We start from the raw sequence: 15,549 nt of genomic DNA on the forward strand, positions 1-15,549 counted from the left end.
CAGTTGGGACTGTCGTGTTGCTAAAACGCATTTAGCGGCGGTTTGTTTTCATTTTTTCATTGATTTCCACCGACAGTGTTCCATTTTTTCTCTTATATTAGCTGGGGATGAGTCAGCATTCCCAACTGCAGTTTTCCAGAATTTTTTAAAATTATATTCAGTATAATGTCAGTATAATTTATTCATGTAATTTAAAATCAAACTCAACCCAGTGGGGAATTCCATTTTAGTCGGAACTCGGAAACATGAAAAAAAAATGCTGTTTTCTTTGTCTCTATTTACATTTGCATGTTTGTAAAATGTATTTATCATGTTATATTAAAATAAAATCATATTCCATTAAACTAAATTCTCATTTTATTCAATAGTTTTATTGTTATTATTTTTCAGACTCTTACAAATACATATTTGGATTAAAAAGTCATTTAGCGACATTAAAGACAGTAAAATACAAGAAAATAAAAATCATCTGTCCATTCGTATTTTATGTTTTTCACACTGACCACTAGGTGTCAGTATAACACAGATTATTATTGCCTTCACACACCATGAATGCACTTCTTTGCTCAACTTTAATTCAAGTCTATTATTATATTATATTATATTATATTATATTATATTATATTATATTATATTATATTATATTATATTATATTATATTATATTATATTCCATTATTTTGGACAGACGATACAAAGTCTTATCACTAAACTTAACCATAACCAGTCTTACCTTAACTTAATCCAAAAACATTTCAACTCTTAGTCCCAGATTTAACCACTTCCTCAATCATTGCTACGTCATGATATGATAAGTCCAGGTGTATTGTGGGTCGACGTTCCTCCTGGACGCTCCGATGTTCCCACTTCACACTTGAGTAAACGACAAGCGTGTTAATGTAAACGTTGGACTCGGTCAGTGTCCGGTGACGTCCAGATTTATGAGACTCTTAAATCAGTCTGTGCTGTAAAAGTCAAAAAGGCATTTCCTTCTTCTTCTGAGAGGTCGAGGACTTTAAAGACAGCAGAACATGGAGTGTTAAATATTTACATACACAGAAAAACAGATTTAATCTAAATCTTATACTTTATTAATCCCCTTAGGGGAATTATTTCTCTGCATTTGACCCAACCTAGAATTAGGTCTGCTGCTAGTGGGCTGCCACACTGAGTAGCGTCTGGGGGTTGGGTTCCTTGCTCAAGAGTACCCCAGCCCTTTTGACCTGTGGGGACTTGAACCGGAAACAAGCCAAGTTCCCTTTACACTTGGCCACGGACTCCCCTTTACATGTGTTACTATATGTTCATTAATTTTATGTCATTATAACAGTTTCTCAGTATAACGACTTAGTTTCTCATTATTTCGACTTAGTATCTCATTATTACAACTTAGTATCTCATTATTACAACTTAGTATCTAATTTTTTTGACTTATTATCTCATTATTGCGACTTACTATCTAATTATTGCGACTTACTATCTCACTATTACGACTTAGTATCTCATTATTACGACTTAGTATCTCATTATTACGACTTATTATCTCATTATTACAACTTAGTATCTCATTATCACGACTTACTATCTCATTATTACGACTTATTATCTCATTATTACAACTTAGTATCTCATTATTACGACTTATTATCTCATTATTGCAACTTACTATCTCATTATTACGACTTATTATCTCATTATTACGACTTAGTATCTCATTATTATGACTTACTATCTCATTATTACGACTTATTATCTCATTATTGCAACTTAGTATCTCCATATTACGACTTACTATGTCATTATTAAGACTTAGTATGTCATTATTACGACTTAGTATCTCAGTATTATGACTTACTAATATATATTTTGAAAGGGGCTTCCGTACAGACGTATATATCTCAGTGACACATTAACAGATCTAGATACATTTTGTCAAAGTTGTTGTGGATCAAAATGGCACTGGTTTGTAAAGCACAGGTGACTTGTGGTGGAGGTCTTTACCCTCTGAGTAATTTTAGTTTTATTTCAAGTCTGTGTCTGTGCGGCGTTTACAAATGTCCGAAAGAATCCAAATGATGTACAATGAAATACACTTTCTTTATTAAAACATCCATACAGTCATGACAGCAGCACGTCAGCAGGTTTATTGAGCAGAACGTGAAGATCGACTATGACAAACAGCAAATGGTAAATATAGACTCACATACATTTCACCAACTAAGTCGACATACAGTGGGACGTATGGTGGCGCAGCAACGTTGCACCATTCATTTCTTCTTCTTTCTTCATTATGTACACACTGTTTCTTCTCTCAGCTCCTCGAACTCTCTGAAGCAGAGAAAAGATTCACAGACACAATAAAACCCAGTTTAAGAACATGTTCACGTCTTTTTCTCACTGTTAGACAGACTTTTCCAACAGGAAACTGCAGTTTGTAAACCACACACTCTCTCTGCACCAAAGCCCATAGAGAAAATATCAACAATTTTAACATCACAGCACACAGGAGTTGTTGATCCACTGTTGCCTTATCTTGTAAATTCGGCATCAGAAATTCTGTGTTCAAATTGACCTCAATGAGACAAAATGTCCACAAGAGGCAGCAGTAGACCAACAGAGCTAAAATCACTGATTTTCTCTATGGGGTTTGGTGTGGGACAGTGAGTTGTTTAACAAACTTGGGATAAGCTGGGATATCTTAACAATATGTTGGACACTTTATCTTTTCCAACAGGAAATATTCAAGTTTCTGAACCACTCACACACACCGACACCAAATTACTTGGAGAAAACCAGTGATTTTAGCTCATGGGGACACAGGAGCTGCTGGTCACTGCTGCCTCGTGTGGTCACTTTGGGTCACTGAGTTAAACCTTAACAAAGGATATTTAAAGCCGAACTGTAAAAATAAGACATTTGTTCTTAAGATATCTTAGACTTAATCTGAGGTGGATTTCCACACACATGTGAACGTACCTTCAAACATAAGACCTGGACTTCTGCTGGTCCATTAAAGGCACTGAGGGAAAGTTAAACAGGGTCAGGATGTGTACATAATCACTTCAGGGACAACGTGTGTGTGTGTGTGTGTGTGAGCGAGAGAGAGATATGCGGCGTATTTTCCAGTGAGCATTAATTGCACTGGTATTCTCCCTCGTCCTCACAGTAATCCTCTCCGCCTGTTGACTCATGGTAATGTGAAGAGTTTGGCAACGTCAAATCATCTGGAGACGTTTTAGAAGCTACAGAGCTGACATCACCCCACCACACACACACACACGCTGTACAGATACACACAAACGCCCGCTGGCAAATAAGCCAAATATCCTTAAATCTATTTACATTTTCTTGTTTTAAGATAAAGAATCTGCAAATTAGGTCAGCTAATTGTGCTTGACTGTAAAACTTAAAACTACTTTGTAAATAGGCAGCCACTTAAAAGAAAAAAAACTGGCCCAAAACTGGACATAAGTGGCAAATATTTGAAGAAATACAAAGTATATCTTCAAAATGTAATGTGAAATCTAAAAAAGGTTCACTTAGAATGAGTCTCTATACCGCAGAATTTCTCATATTTACTGAATTTTACTTCTGCACTGCAAAAAGAAAGTAAAACAAATCTAGTTTCTAGTCCAAAAAAAATGGACTAAAAAATAATCTTGGTAATCAAATTTTGTAGGAGAAAAATAATACAATTTTAAGGAAAAAATCAAACATTTGTCTTAATCAGATATTATAGCGCACTTTAATCTTTAATTACGAGTAAAATTCACTGTCACATATTGGTGTGTGTCTGCAAATATGAAAATACTAAGGTTCGAGCTTAAAGTAATGGAAGACTCATTTTAAGTGAACATTTCTTACATGGCAGAATTTCTTTGCTTATGTTAAGTACAACTTTGGTAAATTTCAGCCAGTTTTTCCTCGTTTTATGTCTGAAAGTTGCAAAATTTACGAGCTAGTTTGAAGATTTCTAGCCAAGCTAAATTTGCTCACCCCACTGGCAGATTCGTTGACTTTAAAGACAGAAAATTATAATCAATGTAAGAATATTTGGCTCATTTCTAATGGGGCTGTCAATTAGTAAAATAAGATTATTTTTCCACAATTATTTCTCTGCTCTCGTTGTGGCTGCGTTGGAAATGTGATCACAGCTGTAAATACAGGCGTGAACGCGTCCGTACACGACGAGGACACGGTCAGTTGTGGGGGGGGGGGGCGGGGAGAAATGTGCCCCCCGACCACAGAGAAGTGTGAACCCCCGTGACCCTGACCTCACTGAAGGTCAACTCTGTAACCAAGACCGGTCTTCCTCAAACCTACACAAACAAAAACCTCATTAAATAAAATATACACTTACATAAGTCCACAATATCTTAAGAATATATTTGTGACACTTTATCTCACCGGAGGTTATAAAGCACTCACTCTCCCACACCAAAACCCAGAAAAAATCAGTGAGAAAATCAGTGATTTTAGCTCATGGTCTACTGCTGCCTCGTGTGGTCACTTTGTGTCACTGAGGTAAATTTAAAATGAAGAATTTAAGAGGCTGAATTTACAAAATAAGACATTTGAACTTAGTGATGGAGGCAGCAGTGGATCAACAACTGGTGTGGGAGAGTGAGTGGTTGGAAAAGTCTAACTGTCAGACATGAAGATAATTCTTCAGATATAAAAGCTAATGTAGATTTTATCACATTAATCAAAGGTCATTTTTCTGAGGAAATTAAAATATAAAGTGAAACGACAAATGAGGAACTCTTGAATATCTGATTCTCTCTGTTTGTTCCTTACCTCATTCGTTTATTTGCTCTTCTCTGCCTCTGGATGAATCACCTCTGTTGAAAGACAAAGACAAATTCAATTCAGCTACAGTAAACAAAGCTTCCTTTTCTATTTGACTCTAAAGTAGCGCCGCTATTTACAAAATACAAGTAATAGTAGAGATTGAGAACATTAACATCTCAGGAAAAATTTTTACAGACTGAATTAAGTGAAAAGTTAGGCTCAGATTATCCTAGATTTATGGATGTAAACATGGACGCAAATCTCGGTATCTCGGGCTAGCCACTGTTAGCCATCGTTAGCCACTGTTAGCACAGTCAATAACAAAGCTACACACAGTATTTTGCACACACACAGACAACGTAGCCACATGTTCAACTGAAAACTATTGTTCAGTGTTTTTGTGTAAGAAATAAAACTATTAACTACAGTGGTAGCAGTGTACACAACGAGTGGCAGCCATTTTAAAATCCTACGCCAGGGTCGGGAAGGTTTCTCTGAGTTTCTGAGTTGGAAAATTGAACTGAGGAGAAAGTTACTTTCTTAAAGTTTGGCCAGTTTCGTCTATTTTTTGGCCTTGTTTTCAGGAACAGTACAGTCTGAATGTGGCTGCATTTACAAGCTAGTTTTAAGGATTCTAGCCAAGCAATATTTATTAAGCTCATTGGTCAAGAGGTACACTCCTCAACTCAGATTTCCAACTCAAAAAGTTGTAGCGATCTCACCAACCCCGGCATAGGATTTTGAGTCGGTGAGGTTGCTCCCACATTTTGAGATGGAAATCTGAGTCTTTAAAGTTAAAGAGTGAAGATGAGTAAATCTGACTCATTGGGGCTTTACCTTATTAAATTCCGACTTCCGACTACAACTAGAATGCACCCGTACAAACTGTACAAAGCAGAGGAGTCGCCCCCTTGTGGACATCCAAGAGAATACCAGTTTAGGACAGTTCTGACTTCAATCTCTGGACTGGGAAACTATTACTATTTTCATAATACAATCTAATTGTGGCCGTTGGTGGCAGCAGACAGTGAGCGGGTTTACTGCCACCTGCTGATCTGGAGAGGTACTACACCGAATGTGCGTATGTTTGCAACTGCAGGAAGTTTTTTAAGTCTCATTTCTATCGATGTTTGTTTCCTGATGTTAACTTAAAGATATCCCGTTGTTAGTTTTTCAGGACGTGATACGTACTCTTGACCTCCAGCTTGCAGGAGACCACTGCCTCCCCCTGGTCATTCTTGGCTCTGCAGGTGTACACGCCTCCGTCGAAGCTGCTGGGCTTCCTGATCTCCAGCGAGCAGACGCCCTGGGTTGAGATCTGTCTGTACTTTGGGTCGTTACCGATGATCATCTGGTTTTTCATCCACTCGATCTTTGGCTGGAAGGAGACGGAGGACGAGGAAAAGGAAACGGTATCGTTAAGAAACAGTGGACAATCCCAAACGTCCTCTACAACTACAGTGAAAAATGGCATTATTTCACATTATTATTTCAATTACTCACTTCCCTGCACCAAACCCCATAGAGAAAATCAGAGATTTTACATCACAGCAACACAGGAGTTGTTGATCCACTGCTGCGTCCATCACTGAGTTCAAATGTCTTATTTTGTAAATTCGGCATTTTAAATTCTTTAAAAAAAATTAACCTCAGTGGCACAAAGTGACCACACGAGGCAGCAGTACCTGTGTCCACGGCAGCTAAAATCACTGATTTGTTTTATGGAGTTTGGTGCGGGAGAGCTGTTAAGTTACTTAAAGAGACGAGCAGCAGTGACACACAGTCAGTTGGAGATTTTGTTTTCCAGCAGCAGCAGCAGAGTATGAAAACAGCTCAGTGGGGGCTTAATGAAGATGGAGAGGACGTAATGGACACTTGACAGTGTTTGTCCAGCTGAGTGTAACCCGAGCTCCTCTGTACAGTTTAATTTAACTCCTAATTTGAACCCCTCGTCTGTGTTAAAGAGATATTTCAGGACGCACAGAGTCAGAGCGTTAAAATTAAAAAGATGTAGCTCATGACAGGCTGTGATATACTGTCCATATAATTACAGCTCAGGGGGCGTCATTTTTGGCCTGATGTGAAGCCACCGAGTCTGGCAACACATGAGTCATAAACTCATTTAGATTTGATATTTGTAAAGAATCAGTTTCCAGAGAGAGAAAAGTCATTTGTCACAGGAGCTGCTGGTCTACTGCTGCCTGAAGGTTTTCAAACCCCGAATTTTACAAAATAAGACATTTGAAATTAGTGATGGAGGCCGCAGTGGATCAACAACTCCTGTGTGCTGTGATGTTAAATCACTGATTTTCTCTATGGGGTTTGGTGAGGGATAATTTACAGAGTGACACAAACGTCCGTCTTCTCCTGTCTATGACATTTTATGAATACGTTCACGTCTTTATCTCACTGTTAGACAGACTTTTCCAACAGGAAAGTGAAGTTTGTAAACCACTCACTCTCCCACACCAAACCCCATAGAGAAAATCAATGATTTTAGCTCACTGGGACACAGGGGCTGCTGGTCTACTTCAGCCTTGTGTGGTCAGTTTGTGCCACTATGGTGAATATGAATGAATGATTTCGAACCGCAAATTCATAAAATAAGACATTTGAACTTAGTGATGGAGGCAGCAGTGGATCAACAACTCCTGTGTGCTGTGAGGTTAAAATCACTGATTTTCTCTATGGGGTTTGGTGTGGGAGAGTGAGCGGTTCACAAACTTCACTTTCCTGTTGGAAACAGTGAGATAAAGACGTGAACTGTGCCTTTACGCGTGTAGTAAAAATACACCAGCTTGTCAGAAACAGTTTGACTGAGTCGTGCAGGACAGCAGTGACGTGGAGTCGAAGTCATTCATCAGCGAACACCTCCTCACTGACACAGTGAAGAATATTCGGACAGAATTAACGCTCCGAGTCACCTTCTCAGAATAGAGGAAATGGCTATTTTAAAAACCCGGTTAAGCACAAGTCCATGTGTGTAACTGGGCTGATCTGAAACGCGTCACCAGAAAGTGAAACCGGATCAGGATCAGCAAAATCAGCCTGAACCGCGAAGCTGTCACACCGTGAGGAAATGTTCGTGCAGGGAGAGTGAGACTGAAACCCTGAGCTCAAGACCAGGTTTCATGTTTCTGACTTCAGTTTGTGTCCAGCACAGATGGACAGAGCTGAGGACACGGCGTCAGAGGAGACGCTGTGAGACCAACCCTCCACCAGAGGGAAGCAGAGATGCAGGTGATGACTTTTCCTGGTTTTAAAGGCTGCTGTGCTGATAATCATCATATTTATTACATTGAATACCTTTCTTACATACATATAAATATTATATATTGATTAAAAAATAGATGGAATTGTTGGAATATTACTTTAAAAGGGTCACGTAATAACACTTATTTAGTTTTAAGTCTATTTATTTGTGTTATAGCAGAATTTGATCATATTTATAGTCGATTTCATTGTTTCTAGCACACGTAACTAACCTTCATTTAACATTAAAAAGCCAAAGAAATATGGGAATTGAATGAAGATTGGAGAAACATGTGGAGAAGATGTGGAGAACATGAGAACATGAAGCGAACATGTGGAGAACATGAGGAGAATGTGAGGAGAAGATGTGGAGGACACGAGAACATGAAGAGAACATGTAGAGAACATGAGGAGAAGATGTGGAGGACATGAGAACATGAAGAGAACATGTAGAGAACATGAGGAGAAGATGTGGAGGACACAAGAACATGAAAAGAACAAGAACATGAGCAGAAGATGGAGAACATGAAAGATGTGGAGAACATGAAGAGAATGTGAGGAGAAGATGTGGAGAACACAAGAACATGAAGAGAACATGTGGAGAACATGAGGAGAATGTGAGGAGAAGATGTGGAGAACATGAGGACATGAAAAGAACATGTGGAGAAGATGTGGAGAACATGAGGAGAATGTGAGGAGAAAATGTGGAGGACACAAGAACATGAAAAGAACACATGGAGAACATGAGGAGAAGATGTGGAGAACATGAGAACATGAAAAGAACATGTGGAGAACATGAAGAGAAGATGTGGAGAAGAAGATGTGGAGAACGTGAGGAGAAGATGTGGAGGACACAAGAACATGAAGAGAACACGTGGAGAACATGAGGAGAAGATGTGGAGAACATGAAAAGAAGATGTGGAGAACATGAGGACAATGTGAGGACAATGTGGGGAGAAGATGTGGAGAACATGAGGACATGAAAAGAACATGAGGAGAAGATGTGGAGAACATGAGGACAATGTGAGGAGAAGCTGTGGAGAACACGATAACATGAAAAGAACATGTGGAGAAGATGTGGAGAACACGAGAACGTGAGGAGAAGATGTGGAGAACACATCACACTTTGTTTTACCAAAGATCGAAAGTATAATAAACTAGATTTGAGGATTGTAGAGGAAATATGGACATAATGGAAATGATGACGCAGCGTCTACGACAACAGGAAGCTCGGTTTAAAGAAATATGGTTAAATGGACAATATTTAAGACAAAGAACAGCGACAAAGAGAACAGGAAAGTTAGAAGAAGACAGGAACATGGACGGGTTTCTTGGAATCGAACTCCCACTTCTTCAACTCATATTAAATATAAATGATTTGATGTTTTTAGAACGTGGTGATTCCAGCTTCTCTGTCTTGGAGGACGTCCGTCCCTGCAGCAGAGAGGCATATTTGAGCGATAAGTCGTCCTGTGATAAAGAAGCTGCCAGAGCAGCAGCACATGTAAGATAAGAGGTTACATTTTACTGTCCTGTGGTGATATTTTTACCAGCTGCTTTCACACTGAAGCTCTGTTATCAGTGTGACTGACTCTACACACACACGACGGGACAGAGGACGACACAGATACAAGACGTGAGACACAAGAGGACGGATTACAGTCTGTGTTTAGCTTTTTATCTTACGGCACTTTTCTGTTCTAGCTCGACTCAAACAAACCAGTGACTTGTACAACAATTTGCTTTGCTAAATGTTGGAGATTAACGTTCATGTTTTCAGAGATTTTGAAGTCTTTTTAACTTTGATCTACAGTTGTGTTGTACAGCACTTTGATTCTTGTGTCGGACGTCGCGCTCATGACTCTTCAGGACGACACCCTCTGACCCATCAGTGGGATTTAGAATTATAAATAGAATTTGGAACTTTAAGTAGATTTTGGATATAAGACTATAAGTCGTCTTAACTGTCTTCTGTTTGATTTGTCTTGACTTGTGTCCACTGTCCGTCCACTGCCGTCTGACCTTGGAGACACGGCGAGGACGGCGAGGATGCATAATTAAATGCATTTCCACTTAAGCCGCCTACGTCAGCCAGACAACTGTAAAGATATGTTTACCCAGAGCAGCAGGGAGAGGCACTGACACTTCACACTCACATACCAGCGCTCGCCCTGCCCTGTGTCTTGAGAGCGGTGAAAAATTAAGACCTCCTTTGAAACAGAATATGTCGCACACTCAAATGGTTTATCCAGACTCTCCCATTAGAATTCAGAACACAACAGATGTCTAACGAGGGAAATGGAAATACCTCTATGAACAAACAGCGAGACTGACTCTTCAGTTTCTTCATACAATCAAAAAGATTTGTCCCTTTTCTTCCCATTTTACCACACATTACAATTAATACCAGTTTTGCTGCTTTGTAAACCACCCACTTACTACAGTACCAAATCCCATAGAGAAAATCAGTGATTTTAGCTCATGGGGACACAGGAGCTGCTCGTCCACTGCTGCCTCGTGTGGTCACCTTGTGTCACTGAGGTAAATCTGAACGAAGGTTTTCAAACTCCAAAGTCACAAAATATCACATTTGAACTTAGTGATGGAGGCAGCAGTGGATCAACAACTCCTGTGTGCTGTGACGTAAAATCGTTGATTTTCTCTATGGGATTTGGTGTGGGAGAGTGAGCGGTTTACAAACTTCAGTTTCCTGTTGTAAAAGTCTGTCGAACAGATGAAGATGTGAACATGTTATATCGCAGCTTTGTCATGAGTCAGTGAGTGAGTGAGTGTCTGACCTTGGGGCATCCACGGACAGCACACAGCAGCTTGGTGGTGTATCCCACTGTGGCGGCGTGGTTGCTCAGGGGCGTGGTGAACTTCGGGGCCTCGGCGAAGTCGTGGTCCACGTACTGAGGAGGTTTATAGACGATACCTGTGAACACATGAGGCAAAGGGTCACGATGGTGACTACACAAAAACCTGGACTATGAATCGCATTATCCAGATATGTTAGTCCAACTAAGACTAGTCCGATTTTAATCCGTCATACCTGGATAATGTGATTCATAGTCTGATTACTCCTGCATGTATACACTTAGTCGGACTGGAGTTGGACTTGGCGCTCTGTCCTCCCCGGTCTTTGACACACATAGAGAGAGATACAGTGCCACCTACGGAGGCGGAGTCACACATACAAGGCCAATATTTTTTTTCAAGTTCATGTTGTCCGGTTGTCTGTCTTAGTCGTACTACGGCCTCAACTCGGTTAAACTGTGCATGTAAACATAGTGTTTCAGTTGAGAAGTTAGCAAAACAACAGATTTGCCTGGGAATTTCACACTTACTTGCGTCTTTGCACAAAAAAGAAAAGTTAAAATAAAAAGTACAACTGTGTGTCTTTCGCTGTGCATACACTTTGTTCTATGCAGCCACAGCGACCTTGACCTTTGACCTCCAGAGTTCCACTTTGAGTCCAAGTGAACATTTATAACAAATGTGAGGAAATTCTCTCAAGGCGTTACTCAGATATCGTGTTCTCAGGAATGACACGTGCGTACGTACATACGTGTCATGTACAGACACACAGACATATAAACAGCAAATGATGTGTCGTGAAACAAATATACACACACACACACACATTTGCTCTAACAGCTGTGTGAATGTTGTCGGAGCTTCTTTTATTTCACTGGTTGCTGGACGTGAGCCGAGATAGAGAGAGCTGCTGCTGCTGCTGCTGCTCGTTTAGGATTAAAGCAGAGCCGAGGCTTCCACTCTGTAAACACACACACACACACACACACACTCTCACAGACACACACACTGCCGTCATTAAAGCGGACACTTGTAGTGCCGCACTGCCTCTTAAGCCCTTACTCATTCAAACAATTCGTCCTCCGCTCACTTAAAGGGGATAATTCAAGTGTGAGGCATTGACATGTGTTCTGTGCTGTGAGCGCCCCCTGCTGCTGAGAAACAGCCTGAGGGTCAGTCTGAGTGAAAATGTGGCTAAAAAAACTGATTTTAGTCATAGCTTAAGTAAATGTTTATTACTTTATCTCACACCAAAGTCCATAGAGAAAATCAGTGATTTTAGCTCTCGGGGGGAGGAGCTGATGGTCTACTGCTGCCTCGTGTGGTCACTTTTTGTCACTACAATACGTCTGAATGAAATATTTCAAAAGCCGAAATCACAAAATGAATCATTTGAACTTAGTGATGGAGGCAGCAGTGGATTAACATTAAGTGTGCTGTGATGTTAAAATCATGAATTTGGTGTGGGAGAATCAGTGGTTTACAAACTCCAGTTTCCTGTTGGAAAGTCTGAATAACAGTGAGATAAAGATATTAACATATTCTTAAGATATCTTAGACTTTGTTGACATAAAAGTTATAAAGTTTTAGGAATTTGTTAAATTGCTAAAATTAGTTTTTCCTTGTCTTCAATCCCGAATCTGTTCCGTATTCACCTGCACTTCACAAGACCTGAACTCCTCTAATGCATATGTATTTAAAGATAAACAGGCAGGTGTAGAGAGTGAGAGTCTTTTGTTAAGTGGCTGAAAGAAACCTCTGTATCTCAGCTTGGTTCTCACAGCAGGGGGCGCTCATACTACCTGAACTACACAGTGAGTGGGTGGGACAGGAGGTCACCTGTCTTCGGGACGGTGGCCACCTTTTTGGTGACGGCAGCCGTCTGACTCCGCCCCACTTGGTTCTCGGCGAACACCCTGAATACGTACGAGTTTCCCATGACGAGGTCGGTGACGGTGACACTGAGTCTGTGGAAATGCTCCAGCACCGTGAACCAGTCCTGCAGGACGAGGATAAAACGCAGTGTCAGACACTTTCCAGAGGTCCTGTCTTTGGTGCATCTGCACTTGGACGTTGACCTTACCCCGGTTTTCTTGTCTGCCTTCTGAACGGTGTAGCCGGTGATGTCTGAGTTGCCGTTGTCCTTTGGAGGAGTCCATTCCAGGGAAGCGTTGAAGCCCCAGGCATCGACCAGCTTCACACTGGCAGGAGGACCAGGCAGCTCTGAGGAGAAACACCACTGTTAACCATAAACAAGGCTTTTCCATTACACAGTCCGAGCACTTCTCAGGTCAACTCGACTAGTACCCGGTACCTGGTGTTGTTATTGGTACCTGTTCTGGCAAGGTTCCAATTTCTGCTGTCCGCAGACCTCGATGCAAAGTGTCTATGCTATGATGACCCTGCCCACGTTAAATTTTCTGTTAAATCTGTTGCTAAGATAAAAAAATGCATCAGCTTCTGATGTCATATCAAAAGTTTAAAAAGCAATATGAGGCCTAAAGTGGAGCCTTGGGGAACACCACAATTCTTTTGTAACTTTTAGATTCAAGATTTTTGATGAAGCCTACAAATAAATTATGTTGGTACAATAAGATAAGAACCAGTTAAACCTGCATTAGCTCCAGGTGTCTTATCTTAAGTTCAGAAAGGTATGGGGCCTAACGCAGAGCCTTGTGGAACACCTTGCTGACTTTACTCCAAGCTTTTGCCTCATTTTTTTCTTTCTTTTTTTTAAAACAATCTCAGTAGATAAAGCTTCTAGTCTTGTGAACCGAGTCTGGCTGGACGCCAGACAAAGATGTGACGTGATGTCATGGACGTGATATGATTTGGTTTTTCCATCGTTATGTGAGGTGAAGCAGAGTTGTAATTTTTCAACACAAACAAATGGAGAAAATGACGCAATGAAGCAAAAATGCGGCCAATGTTTTGCGATGCCTGGCCCAGCCAATGTCTACTTGCTTTTGTGCACTGACTATTTTGTATCATATCTGCTTATTTTCCACATGGAACCCGCATTTTGGGAGCCCCAGAATGCTATTTTTGTGTGTATTTGGCCAGACCAGGTAGACCAACTTCCTCACAGACTTTATTCCAAGCTTTTTCCTTTTTTAAAGGGTCTCTGTAGATAAAACGTCAGTTGGAGAATTTCAACACTGATTGTTTTTTGTGTCAAAGTTGAAATTTTAAAAATGTGTTGTTTTTGGAAAACTGTACTCGGCGTGAAAAAATCTCAAAATGTTACCCTTGCATTGTCATGTACACAATCAATACACGACTTTGTGCCACCTTTATGCACATGCTCCATGTTATACATGCGTTACAGCACCACATACAGGCCTGGCACATGTACTACAGGCTTCAGAGGCTTTAGAGGTTCCGTGTGTGTGAAGACATTTACTGAAACAACTCTGTGTTTATGGGAAAGAACAAAACAGAAAAAGAAAGACGTGTCCTTCTTACTGTGTTAGATCAAACAGGCAACAGTGTGAAATCCTTGTTGTTCAAGGTGTGAACAAATCAACAAGTGGTGTGTGCACACGCACAAGCAGAACATTAACACATGTCACGCACCTGTTTCCATGCTCATGTTTGTCCGGCGTGTGAAGAAAAGAAAAGGACACGCGACTCACCCACAATCTGCAGCACGAGCGTGGCTTTGTCTTCAAAGCTGTCCACTTTGACGGTCATCTCGTAATTGCCGGAGTCCTCCCTCTCGGCCGAGCGGATGAACATGATGCTGTCCCGGTCGCTGTTCCTGATGTTGACCCTCTTCATGTCCAGAGGCTGACCGTTCTTCAGCCACGACACCACGGGTTTGGGTTTCCCCTGAGAGGGAATTAAAAAAAAGAAAAGTAACAGTGCTTGTAGTGAGTCGTGATCATGAAATCTTCAGGATTAAACGTCTTTTGCGGCGACTTACGAGAAATGGAATGACCACGTTGACCTGCTCTCCGACCTGTCGGATGTAGCGAGAGCGGAGAATGCGTGGCATGCGGATCTTGGGACGATCTGGAACACAAAAACTCAAGTCAGTCATGTTCACGACTGACCTTGTCAGTCGATTGGGCAATAACTGATTATGGTTAAGGTTCAAGATTTGGCTTTGTTTAGTTTGTCCAAATGAATGGAAGTCAACACAGACTCCTTAAAAGGATGGCTGTGTGTGTGGTAAAGTACAGTATCTGGGTAGAGAGATGCAAAGGAGGAAGAAGCCTCCTCCTCCTCCTGAAATAACTCTTGATGACGCGATGCTGACACGCGTTCCATCGCCTCTCGATAAACGAAGAAGCAGCCAGAAAGCTTTGTCACTCACCGTCCGACAAACTGATCTGAAAACTGCTGCGCGCTGCACTTCACACACGAATTAAATCACACAGATGATTCATCAGATGATGATCTGTCCTGGATTTCTTTCTCTTTTTTTCCTTTGCTGGGCGCTGTCGTTCAGGCCCGGGTGCTAAGTGTCAGCAACAGCATCCCTTGCGTGTTTCTGCAGGAGCAGCAAATCTCTGTGGGCTTAGAGGACACATAAAACCAGCAAGCTGCTGCCCTCCATCACCTCTCCCACCCTGCTGTCCACTCATCTCTGTCCTCACTGAGGTCTGACGTGTCCGTGGTTCCCCTCCGGGGCTACAGTGGATCCTTAAAAAGTCTTAAAAAGTCCAGTGTTTCACATTTAGCAGGG

The 15,549-nt window shown here is 41.0% G+C and overlaps 1 protein-coding gene across 1 annotated transcript; it reads right to left on the minus strand.

Moving 5' to 3' along the window:
- Positions 1-2,077: 2,077 nt before the first annotated feature.
- Positions 2,078-14,873, minus strand: LOC122761727 (myosin-binding protein H-like; the record flags this gene model as incomplete). Its single annotated transcript, XM_044016975.1, has 8 exons — positions 2,078-2,327; positions 4,797-4,840; positions 5,982-6,168; positions 10,841-10,977; positions 12,699-12,858; positions 12,943-13,082; positions 14,495-14,690; positions 14,785-14,873. Coding segments are annotated over 7 exons (944 nt in total), but the record flags the coding sequence as incomplete, so codon positions are not given.
- Positions 14,874-15,549: the final 676 nt, after the last annotated feature.

Source organism: Solea senegalensis, unplaced genomic scaffold (genome assembly GCF_019176455.1).
Source record: "Solea senegalensis isolate Sse05_10M unplaced genomic scaffold, IFAPA_SoseM_1 scf7180000014935, whole genome shotgun sequence".
Classification (NCBI taxonomy): Eukaryota; Metazoa; Chordata; class Actinopteri; order Pleuronectiformes; family Soleidae; genus Solea; species Solea senegalensis.